The sequence below is a fragment of the Macrotis lagotis genome, chromosome 3, assembly GCF_037893015.1.
Source record: "Macrotis lagotis isolate mMagLag1 chromosome 3, bilby.v1.9.chrom.fasta, whole genome shotgun sequence".
Taxonomy (NCBI): Eukaryota; Metazoa; Chordata; class Mammalia; order Peramelemorphia; family Peramelidae; genus Macrotis; species Macrotis lagotis.
This window is the reverse complement of record NC_133660.1, coordinates 221499623-221525213: the sequence shown is the minus strand read 5'-3', so window position 1 is coordinate 221525213 and position 25591 is coordinate 221499623. Positions and strand designations below refer to the sequence as shown.

The window sequence follows — 25591 nt, the reverse complement described above, 5'->3', positions numbered from 1 at the left end:
AAACATATTTCCGTATTAGTCATGTAAAAGAAAACACAAACAAAAAAAACAAGAAAAATATGGTTTATATCCCCAAAGGGCATTTGATCCAGCAATATCACTATTAGTTATATATCCCAAAGAGAGCAAAAAGAGAAAAAGACCCTCATGCAACTCTTTTTGTAGTAGTAAAGAATTGGAAATTGGGAGGATGCCTATCAATTTGAGAATAACTGAATAAATAATGGTATATGAATGTGATGAATTCTATTTCTCTTAAAGAAATCATTAGCTGGTATACTAGAAAAGCCTGGAAGGACTTGCATGAACTGATACTTCGTCAAGTGAACAGAATGAGGAGAACATTGTACACATTAACAGCAACATTTTGAGATAATCCATTTATGATGGACTCTGCACCTCTAAACAGTTCAGTGATCAAGGACAATTCTAAAAGACTTGTGAAGGAAAATGCCATCCACATCCAGAGAACAAACTATGGAGTCTGAATGCAGAGCAAAGTATATTGTATTCACAATTTAGAATACCTGTATGTGTATTTTTTTTCTCATATTTTTCCCTTTAGTTCTGATTCTTCTTTCACAATCTGACTCATGAAAATATGTGAAACACTATTGTCCAGAAAACACAATTGTAAAAAATATATAGTTTTAAAAAGTTTGATTTGATATGCATTCAGACTCTGGAGTTTTGCTTAAGGTGGATAGCATTTTTCATTATGCCCTTTAGATTTTTCTTGGATTATTATCTTGCTGAGAATAGCTAAGTCATTCACAGCTTATTTTCATACTGTTACTGTGTACACTATCTGCTTCTCTTCATTTTGTATAAGTTCATGTAAATCTTTCCAGATCTTGCTGAGAGTCATTTCTTGCAGCACAATAGTATTCCATCACAATCATATACTACAATTTGTTCAGTCATTTCCCAGATGAGCATCCCCTCAGTTTTTAATTCTTTGATACCTCAAAAAAAACTACTTTAAATATTTTTGTGAACATAGACCTTTTTCCTTTTTTTCCCTTCAATGTCTTTGGATCACAGACCCAGCAGTGGTATTGTTGGATCAAGGAGTATACATAGTTTTATAGCCTTGATCAAGGAGTATACATAGTTTTATATAGCCTTATATTTAGAGCCTTTTAGGCACAGTTCCAAATTGCTTTCTAGAATAGTTGAATCAGTTTACAACTCCAGCTTAAGTGCTTTGGTGTCCCAATCTTCCCATGTTTCCTCTGACATTTGACATTTTCCCTTTTTGTCATATTAGCTAATCTGATAAGTTTAGGTTGGCATCTCCCGGGTTGTATTAATTATAACTTGGTATTCCAAACACTAGTATTCTGGTTCTAAATTCCAATATTTATTTTAAAAAATACTAAAGCTGTCAGAGGCTTAGGGAGAATAATCATCTTTTCTTGTTTGATGTGTTCTAATTTGAGTCACTTGAAGTAGAATGGATAGTTGTAGTATGTCTAAGTTCAATTAATATATGACATTCATTATAGGCACTTTCTTTTATTCTTTTGGTTGATCTGAGAAATATGACTCCCCCCCCCCCCCCCCCAAGGTTTTCATTCTGGCAGTAGCTCAGAGTACATGGAACTTTTTATTAGTTCTCTCAAGAGCACGGTTTTTCCTCATCTTAATTAACCCCAGTGTTCCTTAGGACTCAGTTCTCAGGGAGGGGATTCTGTAGTATTTGTTGTTCTCTCAGTTCTCTGGGAGGGGATTCTGTAGTATTTCTTGTTCTCTTACCTAATGTATAAGATTACTAGATAATTTAGTGCATTAATGTGTGATTAGTGAAGAGCATTGATTTTATTCTTCATCATTTCTTTTAAGGTGAAAACAATACCATTACTGTTTCCCCATGAGTAGTATGATTGTTTATTTTTGTGTTAGTAACTCCCTCCTAAATATTGAGGAACTTCATGAGAGAATTGCTACAAAAGGACTAGGTAGAATGAGTATTTTAGTATATTTGTGTTTTTAAATCCTTAAAGATATGGTACTTAGTGTTTTGTGCTCTAAGTGCCAAATTTATTTTACCTTGCAACTCAATAAAATATTTAAAAAAAGAAACACTATTTTTTTCAGCTTAAACTTTATAGTTTTATGAAGTCTTTTTCAAACTAGTGACAATGCCTTTGAGTTTCTTTTTTTTCAGTTAATAGTGTTTTATTTCTTTTCCAATTACATGGAAAGATAGTTTTCAACATTCATTTTTGTATGATTTTGAGTTCCAAATTTTGCTCATTTCTGCTCTTTCTTCCTCCCTCCCCAAGACAACAAATAGTTTGATGTGGGTTATCCATGTACTATCATCAGACATTAAACATTAAAAAAATATAGTGAGGGGTGGCTAGGTAGTTCAGTGGATAGAGCACCAGCCCAGGAGTCAGGAGTACCTGGGTTCAAATTTGGCCTCATACATTTAATAATTGCCTGGCTGTATGGCTGTGGGCAAGCCACTTTAACCCCATTTGTTGCACAGTGGATAGAGCACTGAGCCTGGAGTCAGGAGTACCTCAGTTCAAATCCGGCCTCAGACACTTAATAATTATCTAGCTGTGTGGCCTTGGGCAAGCCATTTAACACCCCATTTGCCTTGCAACCCCCCCCCCCCCCAAATACACACACATATATATATATATATATATATATATATATATATATACATATATATATATATATATATATATATGTATATATATATATATAACACTTCATCCTCTTTAATTAGTCTCACTATTGATTGGACAGTTGCAATTAATTAGATAATTCCATAGGTCACCTTTTTCAAGAATGATTCTTTTACTTGTGGGGGAACGGAAGAGCATAAACATTTATATAGTGCCTTCCATATACCAGTTACTTTATTTGATCTCATAATAATTCTTCTTGGTAGGGGCTGTATCTCTATTTTGTAGTTGAGGTAACTGGGTAACTGAGTTTTAGTGACTTGCCTAGTATCACACACCTAGCAAGTGCCTGAGTCTAGGTTTGAATTCTAGTCTTGACTCCAGGCCTAGTGCTTTATCCATGTACCATGAAGGTAGGTGCTGCCTTTTTATTATACTGTCACATTATCAGCAGGTTACATAGTGGTAAGAACTGCATCTACTATTGATATATTTCAGTATGTGTATAACCAGAATTGAAAATGCCACAAACATAATTAATGTTACAGTAGTGTTACCATATGGGAAGATCCTGACTTTTTTACATTAAATTAAGTTACTTCTGCTTGGTATTGCAAAATTTCCCCAGCAACATTATTGATTTCACTTCTAGACAACCATATAGGACAAGGGTGTTCAATTCTGTATGCTACCTTTGACAAGTTTTTTTGTTGGACAATGTAGCCCGGAAGAACTAAAAGGTTAGACACCCTGATCTTATGATGACCAGCCTATAGCGGTTTTGTTGTTAGTTTAAAGATGGACTCAGTCTATATCCTCTGGTTACAAATGAGTACATATACATAACATTTCAAATAATGATAGCTTTTTTTATGTTAGTCATTTACATACATATTAAGTAGATTGTATTTAAAAACCAAAGGTTAAAATAAGAAATTTCTTTTTACAAAATTTGAAGTGGAAAATATCAAGTTTTATGCATAGAAATAGCAGAAATTATTTTGTTCATTTGATACATATATTAGTTGTTAGCTGTTTAAAAACGAATGATCTGGTTTTTGATACTGTTGGAAAATTTTTCTACAGAATTGTTTTAGTCAGTTTAGAGTTTTTGAAAAATAAAGTTATTTTATTTTCTCTTTTATAGTATTCCACTTGAGGTGATGGTTTCTCATTTTCTGAACTATCTTTGGTTTTTGAATAGTTTTAATACCATTAATAAGACTAGTAAAGAGAGAGGGAAATGAATTAAAAAGGACTGAGTTCAGTCATGGTCATTAGTTAATATCCATCAGATCCAGGACAAGTTAACTTAATCTTTGTGGGCTTCATTTGTTAGACTAGATGATCTTTAAGCTATTAGACCTATCAGCACTAAATCTATCATAAATTGAAATGGCTTTTGAATTATTTGAATCAACCTTTCTTTGTGTAAGTAAGTTTTGACTAGTTTTGACTATAACCACATATGTAGACTATAACAAGAATTGAAGTGAAATTTATTTTCAACAGTTTTAAATATGAATGTTCTTCCATGAAATTTTTCTTTTGAAGATTTTCCCAGTGCTCAGAAAATATACTTGAAAATAAAACAATATCTATACTTAAGAATTTTGATACTTAGGTAAGATAGTTTTTCCTCTTTCCAAATAATTAAATTGTTGGCCCTTATAATAAATAAACAATTATAAGGGACGGCTAGGTGGCGCAGTGGATAGAGCATCGGCCTTGAAGTCAGGAGTACCTGGGTTCAAATCCAACCTCAGACTCTTAATAATTACCTAGTTGTGTGGCCTTGGGCAAGCCACTTAACCCCATTGCCTTGAAAAAAAAATACAGGGGCGGCTAGGTGGCGCAGTGGATAAAGCACAGGCCTGGGATTCAGGAGTACCTGGGTTCAAATCTGGCCTTGAGACACTTAATAATTACCTAGCTGTGTGGCCTTGGGCAAGCCACTTTAACCCCATTTGCCTTGCAAAAAAAAAAAATCTAAAAAAAAATTCAATTATACTGTTATACAAGATTTAAATTGGATTTTGAGTAGTGTCAGTTTTATCTGTTTTCATTCTGTGCCTTGCATTTAAAAAGAAAATAGTTCATTGAAGTGTTTCCCCCCTCCGCTTTTTTTTTCTCTGAAAAAAAAAGCCCTTTAAGTAAGTGCATGTATAAGGGCATCTCCTGTTGATCCTACTTTGGAGAGTGTAAGGGAAAGGAAAGGACCAAATTTCCAGGAAAAAAAAAGTGATTCAGCATGATGTACTAATATTGAATGACCACTAAGTCATAACTACAACCTAGAAGCTAAACATCAGTTCCTTAAAGGCAAGAGAAGGTTTATTTATTCCTGGCATCTACCTCTTGGAACTTTAGGAGGAGGATACATTGAGTTCTTTAGGAGCCACACCTGAGTATTAGAAATTAAAGTGATCTGGAAAATTTCTGAGATGTGGCATCAGTGAACAGAGAGGGGAAATGAGAGGGGTACGTGAAATAGAAGAAGAAGAGCAGTTGTAGGGAAAAAATTAATTTTCTATATCTCTTTCCATTATTGAAAAGCATATTGTAATATACCTTCTGTTGGTTTTTGAAATTTCAGAAGCTAAATCAACCAATATTTCTTTTTTTTCATCTGCTTTACTCCAGTGTACCAAAATGCTCTGAATTTTCTAGCTAAATAATCCAATTTCATATTTGAAAATTCTGGAGCAGTATTTTTTCATTTTGGACCTAATGTTGCAAATCCTTATCAGAAAAAAATTGTCTCCTCTACTAGGGTTACTCTAAAATGGTTCATTCATTAAGAAATTAGTTTCATCTTGACATCTCTTATCAAGTGAAACAAAGAAGGAATAGACACTGTTTATTGCTATATTATTAATCATATATTTTAATTTTTCCTAGGTTTCATTAAATGGTACCCAATTTGCTGATGGCCCTGTTGGTTCAGATTTTCCAGGTGTTTCTCAGGTATGAACAATGTAATTGATATGGGATTGTCTAATTTGAGATTTATTTAGAAATTTTAGTATGGGTGGGCAAAAAAGTAAATCTTTGGAATATATGATTATTTTATCATTTATTTATTGTTATTCATTCCACAAATATTTAACAGCCTACTATGTACAAAATGTTGCTTAGGTGCTAAAGGACAGGAAAAAATAGTATACATTTACACTCAAACTAACAGGTGAAGTAAAAGGTAAATAATTATGCAAAGTACAGTATAGATGCATAGGAGATGTACATGATCAGAGGAAGGTGCAATGGCTTTTAGCTTAGTTAGTTTATTAGGAAAACCTTTATGGAAAAGGTAGTATTAGGTTGCCATTTTAAAAGAATCAGATTTCTTCACACAGAGATGATGAGGATAGGGTATTCCAATTGTAATAGGAAGAAAGTAGAAGGAACTTTTTGCAGTAAGTAGTCTACTTTAGCTGGTTCACAAGAAAGAAGGGGGGCATATTTGGAAAATGATGCTACTGATTAGATTGGGAGAAGACTACATGCCAGTGTAAGTTGTAGAATGTTGATAATGAAAGTAAGAATACAAAGGTTTAACTAAATATTTGGTAAGATAGTTAATAAGCATTTATTAAGCTCCTGCTTTGTTCCAGACATTTTTCTAAGTTCTGGGGTTCACAGGATAAAAAAGAGTTCTGCTTTTAAAAACTCACAGTCTAATGGGAAAGACAGCATGGAACAACATCACACAAGCATGGATTAGAGATAATCGGCTGAGGAGGATTGGAAAATGCTTCTTGTAAAAGGTGAAATTTTAACTGGCATTGAAGGAAGCCAGGAGGAAAGGATGAGGAGGGAGAGAATTCCAGGCTCTGGAGGCAGCCCCAGAAAATGAACAGAAGGTTATTTTCTTCAGGAGGAGTAGTAGCTTGTATAAGGAGTAGCATTACCTTGCAAAGTAATTGGTGTTGAGTTAGTTATAAGAAGGCTGAAAAGGTTGGAGTTGGATGTAGGAATGCCAAACAAATAAATTTTATATTTTATTCTGGAGGTGATCTTAAAAATAATCAAACATAATAAAACCTCAAAAAGAAACTTAAGCACTTTTAAAATGTAAGAAGGAAAATAAGCCAGTATTAATGAGTAAATGAATGAGACAGAATCCTATGAACTCCCTAGAGATGATAGGACAATAGCAAGAACTACATGTAAGAGTGAAATGAAATTGGGACAGGGATTAAAACTTTTAATGCAAAATTAAAAATCACTGAGCTGGAAAAATTAATCCATGATGGCAAATTTCAAAAGAAGTAGAAGCTTAGCTCAACTAACAGATTTAGAACACTAAAATTCTAAAGTGGAGAACATGATGGCAGAAGAGAAGCAGAAGGCAACAATGTTAATATAGTAGGTACTTTAGCAGAACAGAACTACTGCTAATAGATAATTGCGATCACAGGTTTCCTAGGAAAAAACTTAACAGATCAAAAAATCTGAAGAAAAAATATAAATATCACCTTATATCTGCAATATCTAATGATATATCAGTATCAGATGAGATATTTATTGTTTTTTTAAATGAAAGATTTTTAGTTTTTTTTAGTTCTTTGCAAGGCAAATGGGGTTAAGTGACTTGCCCAATACCACACAGCTAGGTAATTATTAAGTGTCTGAGACCAGATTTGAACCCAGGTACTCCTGACTCCAAGGCCGGTGCTTTATCCACTATGCCACCTAGCCACCCCTTTTTTTTAGTTTTTAAATGAAAGCTTTTAACTCAGTCCTTAGAACATAATAGTATAAAAATGCATATTCTTGTCCCCTTCCTTGTCCCTAATATTAATGTAATATTTTGTTGTTCATTTGCTTCAGTCGAGTCTGATTCTTCCATGACCCCATTTGGTATTTTCTTGTTAAAAATACTGAAGACGTTTTCCATTTCCCTCTCCAGTTCATTTTATAGATGAGGAAACAGGCTAATGGGATAAAGTGACTTGTCCATGGTCATATTGTTAGTAAGTATTGGAGACCAGATTTGAACTCAGCAATATGAGTCTTCCTGACTTCAGACCTGACATTCTATCCACTGTGTTACTAGCTGTGTGCCACCTCCACCCTCAATAAATATATCACCTTACATAAATAATATGATACTTGAAGAAATATTGTACTAAATTTTTTCCAAATTTCTTAATATAGATGAGATTGAGAAAATTCACAGATTTTCACAAGGTAGGGGAGGGGTGGAAGGTGGGATAGGGCTCACCATATAAATATAGTCCAAATTTTAATACTCATTATGGTTAAATTGAACAATTTCAGTAACAATTTCAGGAAGGAAGATATACAAATGAAAAGAGAAACAATTTGAATAATAGCTTATTGCATTCATGAGATATTGAGAGAAAATGGAATGGTATACTCTGGGAAATAAAAGTAGCACAGTCTGTAATATAAAAGTAGTATATCCTTCAAATCTCAGCTTCAGTGAAGGGGGAAAAAGAGATTTAACAGAACCACCATTGAAGGGTATGGATATGTGTGTGTGTGTGTGTGTGTATAGCAAGATTAATGAATTTGCCAACAGTCCAAATAAGAGAAATTCAAGGAAAGTAAATAAGAATAAACAATAAAATGAATCATCTCATGTTTATTCCTATTGTTTAAAAAGAGAGGCTGAACTCTAGGATAAAAGGGAAAATACCTAAAGTTTCATCAAGGGACATGAGTACCCAGAAGGCTATAGATTATAAGGGTATTCTCCTAATTAGAAGAAGGAAAGGAGAAAGAGTTGAATTAGTATTTTTTATATCAAATCTCTGATCCATTCAGTGTCTTTTTAAAATTCATTTCTTTTTTCAGTTATCAAGTATTAATTTTCTCTCCCTATCATTATTTCCCCCCCCAAAAAAAGAAAAACAAAATTCTTGAAAAAATATGCATAAAAAAGCAAAACAAACTCCCACTTTGTCTATGTCTTAAAAAATATAAGTTTCATTCTTTACCCTGATTCTGAAGGTGAGTAGAATGCTTCATTATCTGACCTTTAGAATTGTGGATTCCAAATGAATTGTGAATGATCAGAAGTATTTCAGAGTTGTTTGTTTTGATGCCATTGTCGTTACTGTATAATTTTTTTCCTGGTTTTGCTCCCTCTGTATCCTTTCATAGCAATTTCCTCAGGTTTCTCTGAAATTGTCTCTTTCATCATTTCTTATGCTTCATTAGTATTCCATTGCATCCATATAGCATATTGTATTCCACCCTTTTTTAAAATCTCTTCTTCACCCTTACTTTATAACTCTTTTCATCCTCAAAGAGAATTACTATGAATATTTTTGTCCATATGGAACTTTTTTATCTTTCTTTGACAAACTTGGGTTAGAAGACTGTAAATGCAGCATTAGATCAAAGGGTACACATGACTTACTTCCTTTTTGGTTATAATTCCAAATTACTTTTCAGAATGGTTGGATAGATTTAAATCAATATCTTTCTTGCAGGAATGGCAGTTCTTCCAAGTGGGAAGTTGCATGAATGGGGAATGGGAAAACAAATGAGGGGAGTGAGTAATGGATTCCTACCATCTCTCCAGATGAATAATGAAGGAATTAGTGATTTTTGTAGTACAGTGCAATATAAATGATGTTAGAGGGGAGGCAAAAGGGAAAGATTTTTAATGATTTATTTAACTGTGAGGGAATGAGAAAGACAAAAGAGAAAAACAAATGGATTATTAAGGAGAACATGAGATTCAGAAGAGTAGACATTTGAGATGAATCTAGCAAGTATTGGTCTAAGAAGAAATGAATAAAAATGCAGAAGAAATTAAAATTAAAATTCACTATAAAGAAAAATAAATAGGGAAACTTTTTTTTTTTTTAGTTTTTTGCAAGGCAAACGGGGTTAGGTGGCTTGCCTAAGGCCTCACAGCTAGATAATTATTAAGCTTCTGAGGCCAGATTTGAACTCGGGTACTCCTGACTCTAGGTCTGGTGCTCTATCCACTGTGCCATCTAGCCGCCCTGAAACTCCATTTTTTGATATTGAACTAATATCAACACTATATATATATATATATATATATATATATATATATATATACACACATACACTAAATAGCATGGTTCTTAAATTCATAAAGGAAAAAGTGTCTGAATTAGAAAGACAGATACATGGATAACACAAAAATTGTAACAGCCTTTCATGTTATCTTTGGGTAGGATAGATCTAAAAAGATTAAAAGGTATTTAACACTGAAAAATCAGAGCATTAAGAACAGAAAAATTTAAGACATGTTCTTCTTAGAAACTTTCAAGAATATCCATTTTTTTGATATGAGATATCCTGGGACAGAAATTATAAATAGGTGGAAAAAATCAGAAATGCTAACCTTATTTTCCCCTGATTATATTGTATTATATAGAGTAAATATTTTTAGAAATGAAATCTAAAAATATTGACCTAAACTTAGGCTTAACAATGACATAATAAAAGAATAGCTCAAAGAACAAGTTGTAGGTATAATTAAAGCTATGTGAAAGAGAATGATAACAATGAGATGATGCTCCCAAATTACTGTGATGCAGATAAAGCAGTTCTTTAAGTAAAACATTTATCTCTGCAGTTGTATATCAACTAAATGAAAAAAGAAAGGATTGACAAACAGAATATGCAATTTTAAAAGTAATGCTTCTTGCTAACTTGTTAAAAAAGAGGGGAAAATTAAGTTATTTAAATGAACAAGGTGAAATCACCTCCAAAGTAGAAAAAAAATAACTATAAGAACCTATAATACATAATTTTGTACCTGAGAATTGACAAAAATGGAGAATTATCTATAAGAATATATCATATCCAAACAGAACACAAAATATATTTTGAACAATCCCTTGTTTTGAAGATGAGGGCAGTAGAGAGATGATTGCCCTGGGGCATACCATAAGTGTTTGAGAGAAGTTTTGATATCTGGCCTTTCTGGTTCCAATTAATATACCTTGCTGCCTCTTAAACTGTTTTTTAATTAGAGGTTCACAACTCTTTGTAGTGTTAAAGGTATTATCCTTGTTGTAAATAAACCAAAAGTCAGAAAAGATGTGATGTAATTTGCCTAGAGTTGCACAACTATAAGTAGAGCATGTGGAATTTTAAGTCTTTCTGCCCCAAGCCATCCTGCAGACTCTTTTTTTTTTAGTTTTTTTTTGCAAGGCAAATGGGGTTAAGTGGCTTGCCCAAGGCCACACAGCTAGGTAATTTTTAAGTGTCTGAGACCGGATTTGAACTCAGGTACTCCTGACTCTAGGGCCGGTGCTTTATCCCCTGCGCCACCTATCCGCCCCTCAGCCTGCAGACTCTTGATAGCAAAATGAAGAATCTACAACTTGACTGAGAAAGATTTGAAAATTCAGTGAATGATACTTCTGAGAACTGAGGGTGAACACAGATGCTAGAGGGGACTAGTTAATAATTATGTATTATGGGGAGATGAAGGAGAATGAGACCAGACAAAAAGGCCAATTAAATTTGCTGATGAGTTGGTGACATTTGACGTAGAATAGTGAGGAGAAAAAAAAGCCAGAATTCAAGTGTTCAGTGATTTTTCTAAAGTTCTCTGAAGTGCAGGACAGTAAAAATGGAATGGTGCTGGATGGAGAGGGAAGTATGTGTGGGAAAAACTTAGTAAAAAATGAGTGAATAAAGATAGATATTTTCAGAGAATAGGTCTGACTGCTGTCAGTGGGATCACAGAGGAATCAAGAGGGAATGGGCTCAAGAACAAATTTATTTGTATGATCCTGTGCAGGGCTTTTCCTTTGCAATCTGAGGTAAGAGAAATCATGCTGAGAAGTTTGAAGGAATTACATTAAATAGTTTGTATCTTCTCATTGAAGTAGGATGCTAAATCCTCTACAGTCTTATGGATTGGGGAGAAAGAGTGATTTAGACCAGGTGTTTCCAACCTGCAGCACTCAAAAACCTATTCATGCAGACCACATGATGTAACTGGAAAATGATGGAATGAATGAGTTCATGCACCAAAGTTGCAACATCACAGATCAGCTTGACTTTTTTACATAACTTTGTGCAATCTTTCAAGACTGCTAGAGTTTGGGGACTTTTTTTTTTTAAAGATAAGCATTTAGGAATTAGGATCTAATCATTAATTGCTACTTTGTCACAGGACTTTGATAATAGATTTCAAGATTTTAGAAAACACCAATTGCATTTCAGTATATTTGCCATTTCTTCCTCAGTTGCCATTAATACGTTACCTACAAACTTGAAAATAGAATGTATAGAGTTGCAATCATATGCAACTTAAAGAAAAATTTATTCAGGTTTCTGTATAAGGTTTACCTGCTTAAAGAAAAATTCCTGGACTTTCATAAAGATGCCCTCCCTGTTCATGACATTCCTTTTGGGGAGTATGTATATTTGTGAGCCATTTTTCCCCCTATGCAGCTAACAAAAAAGTAAAAATAAAACAAGGATTTCAGATGAGCATCTGTTTTTGTGGGAATTTTTTGTTTTTGTTTTTGCAAGGCAAGTGACTAAGTGTCTAAGATCGGATTTGAACTCAGGTCCTCCTGCCTCCAGGATTGGTACTTTTATCCACTGTATTAGCTAGATGCCCCCTCAGATGAGCATCCTGAAAATATTCTTTTCATTAGTATGACCTCTATCAAACTGTTGCACTGACATTGAAAAAACAGCCTCATTGTTCACATTAAAAATGTCATGTTCCTATTTTTTGTTTAAAAAGTAAATGTGTTATTATATTCTTGTTATCAATATACTTTTACATTATTGCATTTTATTTTTATATAATTGATGATATGAGTTACAATGTGGTCACAAATATTAATTCTTCTTGCTGCCCTTGACAAGTTTTTGTTGGGTGATGCAACCCAGAAGAGCTGAAATGTTGGGCACCCTTGCTTTAGAGCATTTGTTGTAGGAAATGAGATAAATTACTAAGAGTTGAACAAATTGTCTTCCTGATCAGATGACCTTGTTAAAGAGGAACCTTCCTTTTCCACTTTTATTCTAGATCTAGAGTAGTAATGTAGAAAAAATACTGAATTGAACTGTGTCTAAGAAAACACTGAGGAGGAAAACAACAGTAAACTCCTTTATTCAATCTAGGATTGCATAAAAAAAATCCAGAAGTTGTGGATATGGCCCAAGGGATTCTGTCATAGAAATCAACATGAATGCAGGTAAATCGAGTAGAAATCCTTGACCATCTGAAAGAATTCTAAGGTGTAGAAGATCATAACAATTAGCTGGAAGTCCACAAAACTCTTAATTCAGACACCATGAGGCAAATTAGAAGCCAGAGATAGGAACCCAGAAAAACTATTTCAGGACACCTCCCCAGGTATTATGGGATTTGAAGTTTAATTCTAGTGTGCCAAGTCTCATATAAGTTTTAAGTAGTTTGAATTTTAGAGTGGCCCAAGAAGATAACCCAGAAGAAGAGAATAGACCTCTTTATAATTGTAAGCAGAATCTCAGGGGAGGGGAGCTGGGGGGGCTAGGTTATAGAAGAAATGAAGGTAAGAAATAGGTAAGAAGAAATGAAGTAAAAAGATTAAAAAATAGAGCTCTGCAAGAAAAAGTTAGGATAAAATAGAGTATAAGATGGAAAATCTCACATAGACAGTGGGATCTGAAAATCAGAATGAACTAAGCAGGTCAAGAAGAAATAATTTAATAACCAGATTTCTAGAAAACTATGACTAAACTCCATACTCACCAGATGCCATATTTCAAAAAACTCTATTCAAAAGATCCCCAAGTAGGGAACCCCAGGGCCAAGTGAAAATAGCTACCAATCACTTACTGAAAGAAATCGAATAATTTCATGCCACAAATTCAGAAGTTCCCAGGCAGTTGGGGTGAGGGTGGGGAGGGGGGGCATAATGTAAACATCCAGAAAGAATTCAAGTAATTGGGAATCACAGTCAGGATACACAGTATTTGACAACTCTTGTTGTAAAGGAGTGAAGACCTTTGGATGTGGCATTCCAAAAGATAAAGGATTATGACCAAAAATATCTTGGCTTCTGTAACCAAATATAATAACCATGGCAGGGCAGGGGCAGAGGTATTAAATATACCTGTCATAGAATAGTAGACTTTTTAGCATTCTGTATTAAAATAGCAAAATTAAATAGAAATGACAACACAGGAATCAAGAACTCTTAAAAAAAAAAAAGCAGGGGCAGCTAGGTGGCGCAGTGGATAGAGCACTGACCCTGGAGTCAGGAGAACCTGAGTTCAAATCTGGCCTCATACCCTTAATACTTAACTTTGTGACCTTGGACAAGTAACATAACCCCATTGCCTGGCAAAATCCCCCCAAAAAGCAAATACACTTAAGTAATAGGAAGAAGATAAATGATAGTTACAAATTCACCTTCTAATAGGAAAAGAAGAGGAATAAAAGAATACCTTCAGAATCCTAATGAATTTTTTCCATGAAAATTTATTTCTATATTAGTTATATTACTCTCCCCCCCAAAAAATCACAATAAAAATCAAGAAACATAAAGAATGAGGAAAAAGTTGCTTTTATCCACACTCAGAGTTCTTTCTCTTCTTTTTTTTTTTAATCATGGGACTTTTGGAATTGTTTTGCATCATTGTCTTGTGCAGAGTAGCTATCTTTCACAATTGATCATAAGATTGATAATGCTGTTTCTCCATCTATTGTTCTGTTGTTCTGTTTCTTCGCTTTGCATCAATTTATAAAAGTCTTTCTAGGATTTTTGAAAATCATCCTGCTTGTCACTTCTTATAGGTCAATAATAGATTCCTAATGATTTTTGAGTGTCACAGAAGGAATTAAATAAGGCAAATAGATGATGAAAGTGTTTTCATGGTATTTGGATGATCTTTTAGAGAAGGAAAAAATATGGTGGATAAAGGACTATTGAAAGAAAGGGGGAATTAATTTCTCATCACTGGGGTGCCTGACAAAGATCAACAAAAATGGTAGGTGAACAGGGGAACAGAGTTCATGGGAATATCATTTTATTTGAACCTTGAAAAAAACGGGATTTTATAAATCCAGAACTTGGTGTGGGTTCATGGATAATGGGGAGAGAATAGGGCTTATGAATTAGGGCTAGCTAGGGAATAGTCACATGGAAAAGGTGAATTATAAAGAAAGAAAAATCAAATAAGAAAACTAATAAATAGATGGCTGAGAGGAGAAGAGAAAGTGGAATAGAAGCAGATTCCTCTTCTCATATTTTAGCTATTAACTAGAATTGACCATATTCTTTATCTTTGACTGTCTTCTCTGCAAAGAGGAGAAAAGATATGTTTGAAAGAAATAATGAATCATTATCACTTCACACATTTATAGGAGGAATTTATGGGAAGATAAAACAATGGATTAGAAAACAATTTTTTTGTACCTAAAGCTTTTATTTATTTTGAGTTTTACAATTTTTTCCCCCAATCTTACTTCCCTCCCCCCCAGCAGTTTGCCAGTCTTTACATTGTTTCCATGGTATACATTGATCCAAATTGAATGTAATGAGAGAGATATCATATTCTCCATTGTAGACAGCTCCAAATTGTCCCTGATTGTTGCACTGATGGAATGAGCAAGCTCATTAAGGTTGATGTTCACCCCCATGTTGCTGTTAGGGTGTACAGTGTTTTTCTACTTCTGCTCATCTCCCTCAGCATCAGTTCATGCAAATCCTTTCAGGCTTCCCTGAATTCCCATCCCTCCTAGAGAAAACAGTCTTACAATATGATTTTTTTCAAGAAACAAATTTGAAACATAAGGATTCACATATATATAGTTAAAATAATTTGTTCTAGGTAAGCTTGAAAAAGTCGGAATAGCAGTCCATTATCTCAGAATAGGTAACATTAAAAGAAAATATGATTAAAAGAGATAAACAGGGAATTTGTATTATGCTTAGAGGCATCATAGACAATGAAATAATATCAATTAATGTATATACATTAAATTACATCATAATTTTTAAAGGAAAAGTTTATTGCATTAGGGAAAGGAATAGTCTACAAAATTGTAAGAGTCAGGGAATTTATGCACCCTTTTTCAGAACAATGCAAATTTAACCATAAGATCTATAACAGACCTTTTGAAAAGTTTCATATGTTATATCTCTGCCAGTTATTTAATTAAATGAGACTGGAAAAGAATTTATACATTTTCAACTATGATATAGTTTATGAAAATTGATCATATTCTAAGTTATAAAAACTTCATAAGCAAATGTGAGGAAAAGATCACTTACGATCTTGAAAAAGTTTGATATATGATGAGAATAAGAATCCAAATTACCAAGGATTTCTAAATAAGAAGAAAGATCATGGAATCACATAGTATAGACATCTTTCTTGAAGAATTTAACTCAAAAGAATGAGAGATATAGAACAGTAAGATCAAATTAGAGTTTTTCAGGAATGAGAAAGATAAAGATATAAGCATATCAATTCCAACGGTAAAATTCTACAGCCTTACATCTCCAGTGCTTAGATGTTGAATTGAGAACGAAAAAAGCTGTTTTAAAAAAGACAACTTTTTTAAATTAAATTAATTTTTTTTTGGAAAGATTTTATTTGAGTTTTACAATTTTTCCCCTGATCTTTCTTCCCACCCCCCACAGAAGGCAGTCTCTTAGTCTTAACATTGTTACCATGGTATACATTGATCTAAGTTGAATGTGATGAGAGAGAAATCATATATATCCTTAAGGAAGAAAAAGTATAAAAGATAGCAAAATTACATAATAAGATAATGGTTTTTCCCAGGTCTTTGTTCAAACACTTTCTTTCTTTGTTCAAACTCCACAATTCTTTCTCTGCATACATATGGTATTCTTCAAAATAGATAGCCCCAAATTGTCACTGATTGTTGCATTGATTGAATAAGAAAATCCATCAAGGTTGATCATCGCCCCCATGTTGCTGTTAGGGTGTACAATATTCTTCTGGTTCTGCTCTTCTCGCTCAGTATCAGTTCATGCAAATCCTTCCAGCCTTCCCTGAATTCCCATCCTTCCTGGTTTCTAATAGAACAATAGTGTTCCATGACATACACATACCATGATTTGTTATGCCATTCCTCAATTGAAGGACATTTACTTAATTTCCAATTCTTTGCCACTACAAACAGGGCTGCTATGAATACTTTTGTACAAGTTAAAAAGTTAACTTTTAAAAATAAACTTTTTATTAATGAATGAATGAACCAAAAAAAGCTTTTTATTAAATGTTTATTATGTCCAAATCTTTGATGATGGCTGTAGGTGCTGGACTGGTAGTGTGGGCATCATTGATATTTTCAGGGCTTTTGTTCTACGAACCCTAGACTATTTCTATCAAAGTCTAAGGGAAAATGATTAGTAAAGTTGTACCAATAGATGACTTAGCTGGACCATGACACCTCCTGTATCTCCTTCTATGAGTCATACTTTCAGGTATGTTTACTAGGACATCCTTCATTCTTCTACTTTTCCAGTATAACAAAGGATTTTTTTTTAAAAAGGAAAAAGTTTAGTTAAACTAACACTGAGAACTTAAAATTATTTGTTATAATCCATCATCTGCTAGGTTTTGCCAAGAAGTACAAGAAGTTGTCTTGTCATATCTCTTCTTTGGGACCAACCTTGTCATTATAAGTTTGTCATTTTTTTTATCATTTTTTTTTCCAACAAGCGTTAATTACTGGGGATACAAAGAAATAGGAATAGTTTCTATTCTCCAGGAATTTACATTCCAGTGGGGAAGACATCATATAGAAAGCCCCCCTTGTTGTAGAAGGTTTTATATGTCATACAAAGGACTTTATATTTAATCTTGGAGGTGATAGGGAGCCCCAGAATTTTATTGACCCAGAACATAGCATGGTAGGGATTAATCTTAAGGAAAATCTAATTGGCAGCTGTGTGGAAGATGGATTGGAATGAGGAGGAACTTGAGGCAGAGAGATGCTGGCTGTTGTACCAGTTCAGGCAAGAGACAATTAGAATTTGAACTAGTTTGGTGGCTGTGTAAAGGGAAAGAAGAAAAATAGTGTAGAGAAACTAATTGCAAAATTTGGCAACTTACTGGATGTGAGGACTAATTTAGAAGATTAAAGGATTTGCATAGTGATACTCATTCAGTACTTTTTTCTGGTTCTACTTTACTTTGCTTTTTTTTTAAAGATTTTATTTATTTTGTTTTACAATTTTCCCCCTAATTTTACTCCCTCCCCCCAGACGGCAATCTGCCAGTCTTTACATTGTTTCCATGGTATTCATTGATCCAAATTGAATGTGATGTGAGAGAAATCATATCCTTAAGGAAGAAGCATAAAGTATAAGAGATAACAAGATCAGACAATAAGATATCAGTTTTTTTTCTAAATTTAAGTTAATAGTCCTTGGTCTTTGTTCAAACTCCATACCTTATTTTACTTTGTATCTGTTCAAATAAGTTTTCTCATCCTTCTGTATTTGTCATAGTTTATGTTTCTTATGCTATGTTCTGTTATGTGCATGTACCTGAACTTGTTTAGTCCTTTCCTTATTGATAGGCACTTATTTTATTTTCACTTCTTTACTACTACAATAAACTATTGCTATAAATGTGTGTGTGTGTGTGTGTGTGTGTGTATAAAACTTATTTTTGAATCATTAGGGATATATAGTATCTTATAGTAAAATTTCTAATAAATAATTAGTTACTTTTTTCTCATAATTCTGAATTACTTTAATGTGATAATTTTCATATAAGTGCTTATTAATTAAAAACTCCAAATGCTTATTAATTAAAAACTCCTATGCAATAAGAGCTGGGGAGAGCAAGTATTTGGCTCCATAAGTGAAGAGGCATAAAGAGGTTTTGGGACTTATTCTGGATCATACCATTAGTAAATATCCATTATACTGATAACTTTAGCACCTTAACCCTCATCTTTTCTTATCCTCTTTCTTCTTTTCCTGTATTTGTTGTCATTTATACCTACTAATTTTTAAGTTCAGTGAAGACTTAAAATATTAACCTTTGTGTCTTCAATACCTTATAGCTCTGCAGATGTACTTACTATTCTTTGAATGAGAAATTTATAGGTTTGGATGGCATTATACTGGATTGTAGTTCGTTTTTTTCTTTGTTAGCTTTAGCACTTAATGTACAAGTTAAGTACTATACCTCATTTAGTCTTAAAGCTTTTTTTTCCCCCTTGGCTTTAAATTGGAGGTCTATAGGTGACAAAGAGTAAGTTAGATTTTTCTGAAGTGATATTTTAATTAGGGGGCATTAATTATTATATGTGCACTTATCTTTTGATTTAAATCAATTGTTGCTTTTTTGTTGTTGCACAAATCATTTTCTTCTCATCCATTTATATAGCTCCTTTATGTTGATACCCATCTCTGTTTTAATCTTATTGCAAATAACAGTTTTAACAATGTTAAAAGGAAGTTGAGATCCATTTTCATAGATTAAGTACTTTGGCTTTGTCTGAAAACCTAAAACTAATTAAACCAATATGACATTGATGCCTTCTTAAATTAGTCTGAGTTGCAGTTCTTCGCAAGCCTGGAGTAGGTATAGCTTAGCAGATTTGGGGGGTGCCATTGGATGAGTAAGGGAAATATAGTTTAGTTAACTGAGAATAAAAGGAGCCTTACCTAAAAGAGGAAGCATTCCTGAATTGTTAAAACAGCAGATAGACTTTCCATTTACTTCCTTTCTTTATTATGTTGTCTTTTGCTAGTAAAGAGTAGTAGCAAAGATTTCTAAGTGATTTAAAGAAATTAAATTAACTTTCAGGCTCCCACCTCAATAAGGTGCTTATTATGACTGGTTTATCTGACTTGACATATTGTGAGACTAGAATGTTAACACTACATATCATCTCAGATAATTAAAAATATTTGCATACACTTTATTCTTCTGATACTGTAGTAGAAAAATTGTCAATTTATGGTAAAAGATGAACTTGTTTTATAATATATTGAAAACGTAAACGTTTTTAATCTGTTTCAGACTCCATTTACTTTTGGCTTGGGTCAAAGAGCACCATATACAACTGGAGAGCATTGTCTTCTTTGTAGGAGTGAGCGGAAAGATGCCTCACTTTCAGAGAGTGGGATTAAAAATTCTAGCAAAATGGCACTTTCTACATCTCCTAAAGCAAATAGTATGCTGCATCTTCCACTTTGGGTTTGTCCAGACTGTCGAAGAACAGTTGAGAAAGAAGAGAGGCATGCTACCTTGGAACAATCTCTTATGGTGAGTGTTCCTGGGTGAATAAAGACTATTCTGGAGTATGTTTGGAAATAAATATTTTCAGCTGTTTTCTTGCTGTTTTTGTGTGTGTCTGTTTTACATAATAAATTGTCCAAGAAGGTAAATTATTACTACATTTGGCTCAGTGAGTTGAAGAATCATAATTGTTACGCAAGTGGACTGGGTTGGGGTTGGGGGGGATGAAAAGCACTAATAAGTAATTCATGAAATCAAAGGTGACAGACTGAATTATTAGAATGACATTATTTTATAATTAAGCAGACAGCTAAAGGCAATGGTGAGTAAATGCCAGGTATACAAAGATAGTTATGACATAAGTTTATATATTCTTGTAACTAAAATCTAATTGGATAGGGTAGGGAAATATAATCATAATGAAAGAGTGGAATCAAAATGACGTATTGTGCATAGAGAACAGAAAAACTCTTTGAATTTAGAATTGAAGGACATACTTGATAATTTTGACTGTTGCTTTTACTCTGCATGACCTTGAGAAAATATATTCACTTTCTTGGGCCTGGTTTCCCCATTTGTAAAATGAAAATTTGTGAACCTAGATAATCTCTTAAGGTCCCTTTCAGCTCTAAATCTGTGAACCTGTAGAACTACTGGCTAAGTGCTTTGAGAAATTTTTGAAAGGTGAGATAGTTTTCATCTTGGGGAGGAGCAGAGAAGGAAGGCTTCATAAAAGTTGAGGCTTCAGAGTTGGACCTTTGAGGAGAGAGGGACTTCATCCCCTTTGGTGCTTTAAAGGTGAGTCCATTCCATGCATGTGCAAAAAGGACCCGAGGTGATTAGAGAGCAGGGTAAAAACAAAATAGCTTCCTGTTTGTAGGACTTTAAACAAGTCACTTTGGTGGACTCAGTTTCTATATCCATAAAATAATAGCATTGGATTCAGTGGTTTCTAAGGTTCCTTTGAACTTTAAATCTGCTGAGCCCTTCTAAAGTTTCTTTAGGAAGTGAATAGAATGGGTGAATGGAAAAATGAGGTGAGGGCAAGTTATAAAAAGAATTGAGGGAAAATGGGAACAGTACACGAAGTAATGGAAGATGTTTTCCAAAGAGAACTGAAAAAAGACTAGGTTTTTATTACTGTATGCTTGATAGACATAAATATATTAGAGAGGCTGGGGAGTGTAGGTGTAAGAAGTCTGAATTTTGGTAGTTTATAGAGAAGATCCTAGTTCTTCTTTCACTTGTTGTCTTTGTGGTGTAGGACAGATTACTTAATGTCTTTGAATTTCAATATTCTAATCAGTAAAATGACAAGATTTTAGACAACTCTTGAACTATTTTTAACTTTGCATACTTCTAAGAAAGGTGGATAAAAGTCAGCCTTAACTAACCACCTTTCAGAATTCAGCTTCTTCATTTTCTTTCTTTATTTAGTCAGTGCTTTTACAATTTATTAATGTCTCCTTTTTTGAGTTTTCCATTCAGAGATGGTTTTCATTCTAATTTTTTCATATATATATATATATATTTCTTAGGTCTTTGTTCTTTATTTCCATTTTTCTATTTTAGGTTAAACCTAATGTTAATGTATTAATCCTAGTCTTTTGAAAGAAAATGAACTCATCTCATGAAGAACATCTATATGAGATTTTTGAAAAATAGTATTTTGATGTCTACAAGGAAAGGAGGGCAGGAGGTTGAAATTAGCTATACTATTCTATATAGGTCTTTCTGTCTTGGAGGAAATCTGTTCATATTTTTTTCCTCAAATCTCTTCTGAGTTCGTGCTGGGAAAATCCAAATAAAGAGAAGTTGCCCTTCCTTCTCCTTTCTTTCTTTCCCCCCATAAGCATGAATTGATTGGATTTAGTATTAAGACCTTTTTACTCACGTTCCATTGAATGAAAGCTGTACGTTTTCATGGGTCAACAGGGAAAAAGAAAAGCAATCAGTTATTGAATTAGCATTGACTTGGTCTTTTCACTTTCGTTGTCAAATCTAATCTTTGATATGATTAAATTGGTTATTTTTATTCTTTTTTATTTAAAAAATTTGGGGGGGATGACTTTTATTGAAGCTCTTTATCTTGATACTGCAGTATTTCTAAAATATTGCCTGCTATTTTGGGGTAGAGGGTGGGAGTTAAAGGTGGGTGACAGGTACCAGATACTGCCATATTTCTTGGGCTTGGAATAAGGATTGTCAATTGTTAGAGAAGCTTTTAGCCAAAAATCTCCCTTTTTAGTACTAAACTCTGAAATTTAAAAGGAAGTTTAAATGGAATTGTAAGGCAAAAACTAGTTGTTGAGTCATTCAGTCGTGTTCTGCTCTTTGTAATTTGTATTCCAGGCCCTTCTATCCTCCAATATCTCTTAAAATCCATCCAAGTTATTGTTCATTGTTTCCATGACATTATCTCATCCTCTGCCTTTCCCTTTTCTTTTTGGCTTCAGTCCTTCTCAATGTCAGGGTCTTTTCCATTGTATCTTATCTTTTCATTATATGGTCAAAGTATTTACATTTCAGATTTAGTATATGACCTTCCTGTGAACAGCCTGAATTAAGACTGACTGATTCGACTACCTCGTTGACAATCTCAGAAGTCTTCTTCAGCACCACAATTTGAATGCTTGAATTCTGCATCACTTAACTTTTCTTTAAGTCCAACTCTTGGAGCCATGCATTGCTACTGGAAAAACCGTATTTTGACTATACAGATCTTTGTCAGCAAAGTGATGTCTGCTTTTTAGTATACTGACCAAATTTGCCATAATTTTCCTTCCAAGGAGTAAGCATCTTTAAATTTCTTGCATGTGGTTGCCATATGCAATGATCTTTGAGACCAAGAATATAAAAATCTGATACTGCTTCTGTTCTTTGTCTGTTTACTAGGAAGTGGTGGAATCCAGTTGGCAATATCTTAAGGAGCTTTTGTTGTTAAGCTTTAAACTAGCTTTTACATTCTCCTCTTTAATCCTTATTAAGAAGCTTTTTAATTTCTCTTCACTTTCTGCCGTCAGAGGTTTTAAGTATAATTATTATTTTTAATAGTGTGTTTAGCCTAAAGTTGTACTGAAGAATTTCTCATCTTAATGTAAATGATACTTTGGAATTATAGTATAATAGAATAATACACAGTTGTGTGTGCTTGTATCCTAGAATACCCCCTTCTAATAAGGAGGAAGAAGAAAGCTTCTTTTGAAAATCATAAATCCTCTCCTATCTTCTTTTTAGTTTGGACAGTAGGGAATAAATATGGGAGTTTAGGCATGGGTCTTTCCTGTGGTATTGTAGATGGAGACTAGTTCAGATTATTAATGACACTACCATTTTTCATGATGATTTTGTGAGAGTAACTAAAGACTTCAAGACTGAAAGGACTTATTGTCCAAATATAAGGAATTGCTAAAGTAGATATTTTTAAACTGGTAAGAGTGAAAAGATGGGGTTTTAGGGAGTCTGAATTTGGTCTTCTGAAAAATTATTTTTTGTAATTGTATTTCATTTTAATTTTCCCCAGTAATTCTTTGTATCTTGTTTTATGCATTTACACATATTATTCTAAAAAGAGAGTCCACAGGCTTTGCTTGCCTGATTAATCAGACTGCCAGACAGGTCAGGGTCCATGACTAGAAAAAGTTCAAAGTCTCTTCTCTTAGATAAACTCCCAGTCCTAAAGGACAGCTGTGTCACAGCTTGAAATTCTGGGTACTTCAGAGACTTACCTCTACCTGACCAGTAGAATAATAAAAATATAAAAATAATTTATATACTTTAAATAATTGATGCCTATATGCCATGTGGCACAGTTAACTACAGTGATAGGCTTAACATAGGATAATTGAAGGTTTGCTTGAAAATATCTAATGAAAGAGGACCCACTGCTCTGAGGCATTCCATTGGACAGCTCCTTTTAGCTCATTATGAAATAGTCCAACCATTCAGCCAGTTACAGTTCTACCTAATTACTGTCTAGGGATATTCTTCATTCTTGTCCAAATAATAACATAAATATTTATTGTTAAAATCCAGGTGTGCCGAGTTATTTCTAATAACTGGCCTTGAAATGCTGACTCCCCCCCTCCCCACAATGAAAGCAAGTATTCTAACAAGATTTAATTCTGAATTCATTTCAGCCAGTAAACATTAAATAACTGTAATGTACTAGGTACTGGAAGGAGAAAGACATAGGTGATGACATAGGCACAATATAGCCAAATGAAAAGTAATTTCAGAGGGTGAGAGCAGAGATTGGGGATAGGAGTGGTACTACACTAAGTTTTGAAGATAAAGTAGTTACTTAATTAGAATTTTAGTGATTGATATTTTCAAAATAAAGATTTTTCTATTTTTCTATTTCCCTTTGATTTCTTCTTCAAAAACAAGAAGTGATGACTGTTATCCAAATCACATACAAGATAGTTCAGAATCTGACTCCCATTCTTTTTCCCTTAATACATCTGTATCAAATTTATTTTTCCTGCCCCCCCAATTCTCTTTTTTTGACCTCCAATCTTGCATTTCCAACTGCCTTTCAGACATCTTGAACTGAATATTCAGCAGACACCTTAAATTCAAGATGTCCATCATCATTCCCCCTAAAGCTTCTCTTCTCCTACCTTCCTTATTTACTACAGAGAAGAAGACCATTCTTCTAGTCCCTCGGGCTCACAATTTAGGAGTCTTTCTGGACTCCTCACTATTTCTCACACCACTACACACTCCCTCCCCCTACATCCAAGCTATGCCAAGGCCTATTGATTTCACTTTTTCAACTTCTCTCAGATTCTGCTCCTTTTCTCCTTTGACACTTCCATGCCACTACTCTGATGCAGGATCTTACCAACTCACATCTTGATTCCTCCAATAGCCGGCTTGTGGGTCTGCCTTCCTCAGATCTCTTCCCCATTTGAATCCCTTCTTCATTCAGCCTCTTAAGTGAGTTTCCTAAAATGCACATACTTATTGAACTCCTGTTGCTTCCAAATCCCAGCCCACACCTACTTTTATCTTACACTCCAACATGAATTCATCCATCCAGTGACACTGACTTTCTATTGTTTCATGAACAAAACCCTCCATCTCTCAACTACAAACATTTTTTCTGACTATTGCCCATACCTAGAATGGTCTTCCATCTTTGCTCTTGACTGCTGATCTTCCTGGCTTCCTTTAAAACATAATTATTATCCTCCTTCCACAGAAAGCATTCCTTACCCTCTTTAATTCCAATACCTCCCTCCCCTGTTAATTATTTCTTATTTAGCTTGTTTTTTGTATATTTGTTTACATGTCATTTGCCTATTACATTGTAAGTTTCTTGATGGCAAAAATTCTTGCCTCTTTGTATGACCCAACTCTTAGCACAGCACTTTCAAACTAGTAGGCACTTAATATATGTTGATTGATTGGGATATTGATTAATGTATAAATGGAGATAAATCTTTCTTACAGGATTGTGAGCTAATGAGATAGTATCTATAAAGCACTTTTATGAACCTTTAAGCACTGTGTAAAATGAAATACAAAATCCTCCCCTAGTATTTCTGCTGAACCTGTCTTGCCTCACCATTTAAACATTTCAGAGATGACCTATATACTTCACAAACTCAACATAACCAAAGTAGAGCTCATTATTATTTTTTCCAAACTCATCCCTCTTCTTTCTTTTGAGGACATCATCATCCTTCCATTTCCAACCAGAGCTGTAACATTAATTTTCACTAACTTCTCAC

General features: G+C 33.8%; 1 protein-coding gene across 4 annotated transcripts in view; it reads left to right on the top strand.

The window, feature by feature from the left end:
- The window catches only part of FAM193A (family with sequence similarity 193 member A), a 213116-nt gene that overhangs the window by 78758 nt on the left and 108767 nt on the right, over positions 1–25591 (top strand). For 2 of the 4 annotated variants that reach the window (XR_012477109.1, XM_074229909.1), the window contains exon 1: positions 19655–19880. Coding sequence is in view for 2 of the 4 variants with exons in the window: in XM_074229909.1 (XP_074086010.1) it covers positions 19758–19880 (123 nt within the window). In the remaining 2 variants the exon portion in view is untranslated. Of the gene's footprint in view, positions 1–5546; positions 5613–19634; positions 19881–25591 lie in introns of those variants that run through there. The other 2 variants (XM_074229910.1, XM_074229911.1) reach the window with 2 other exon arrangements.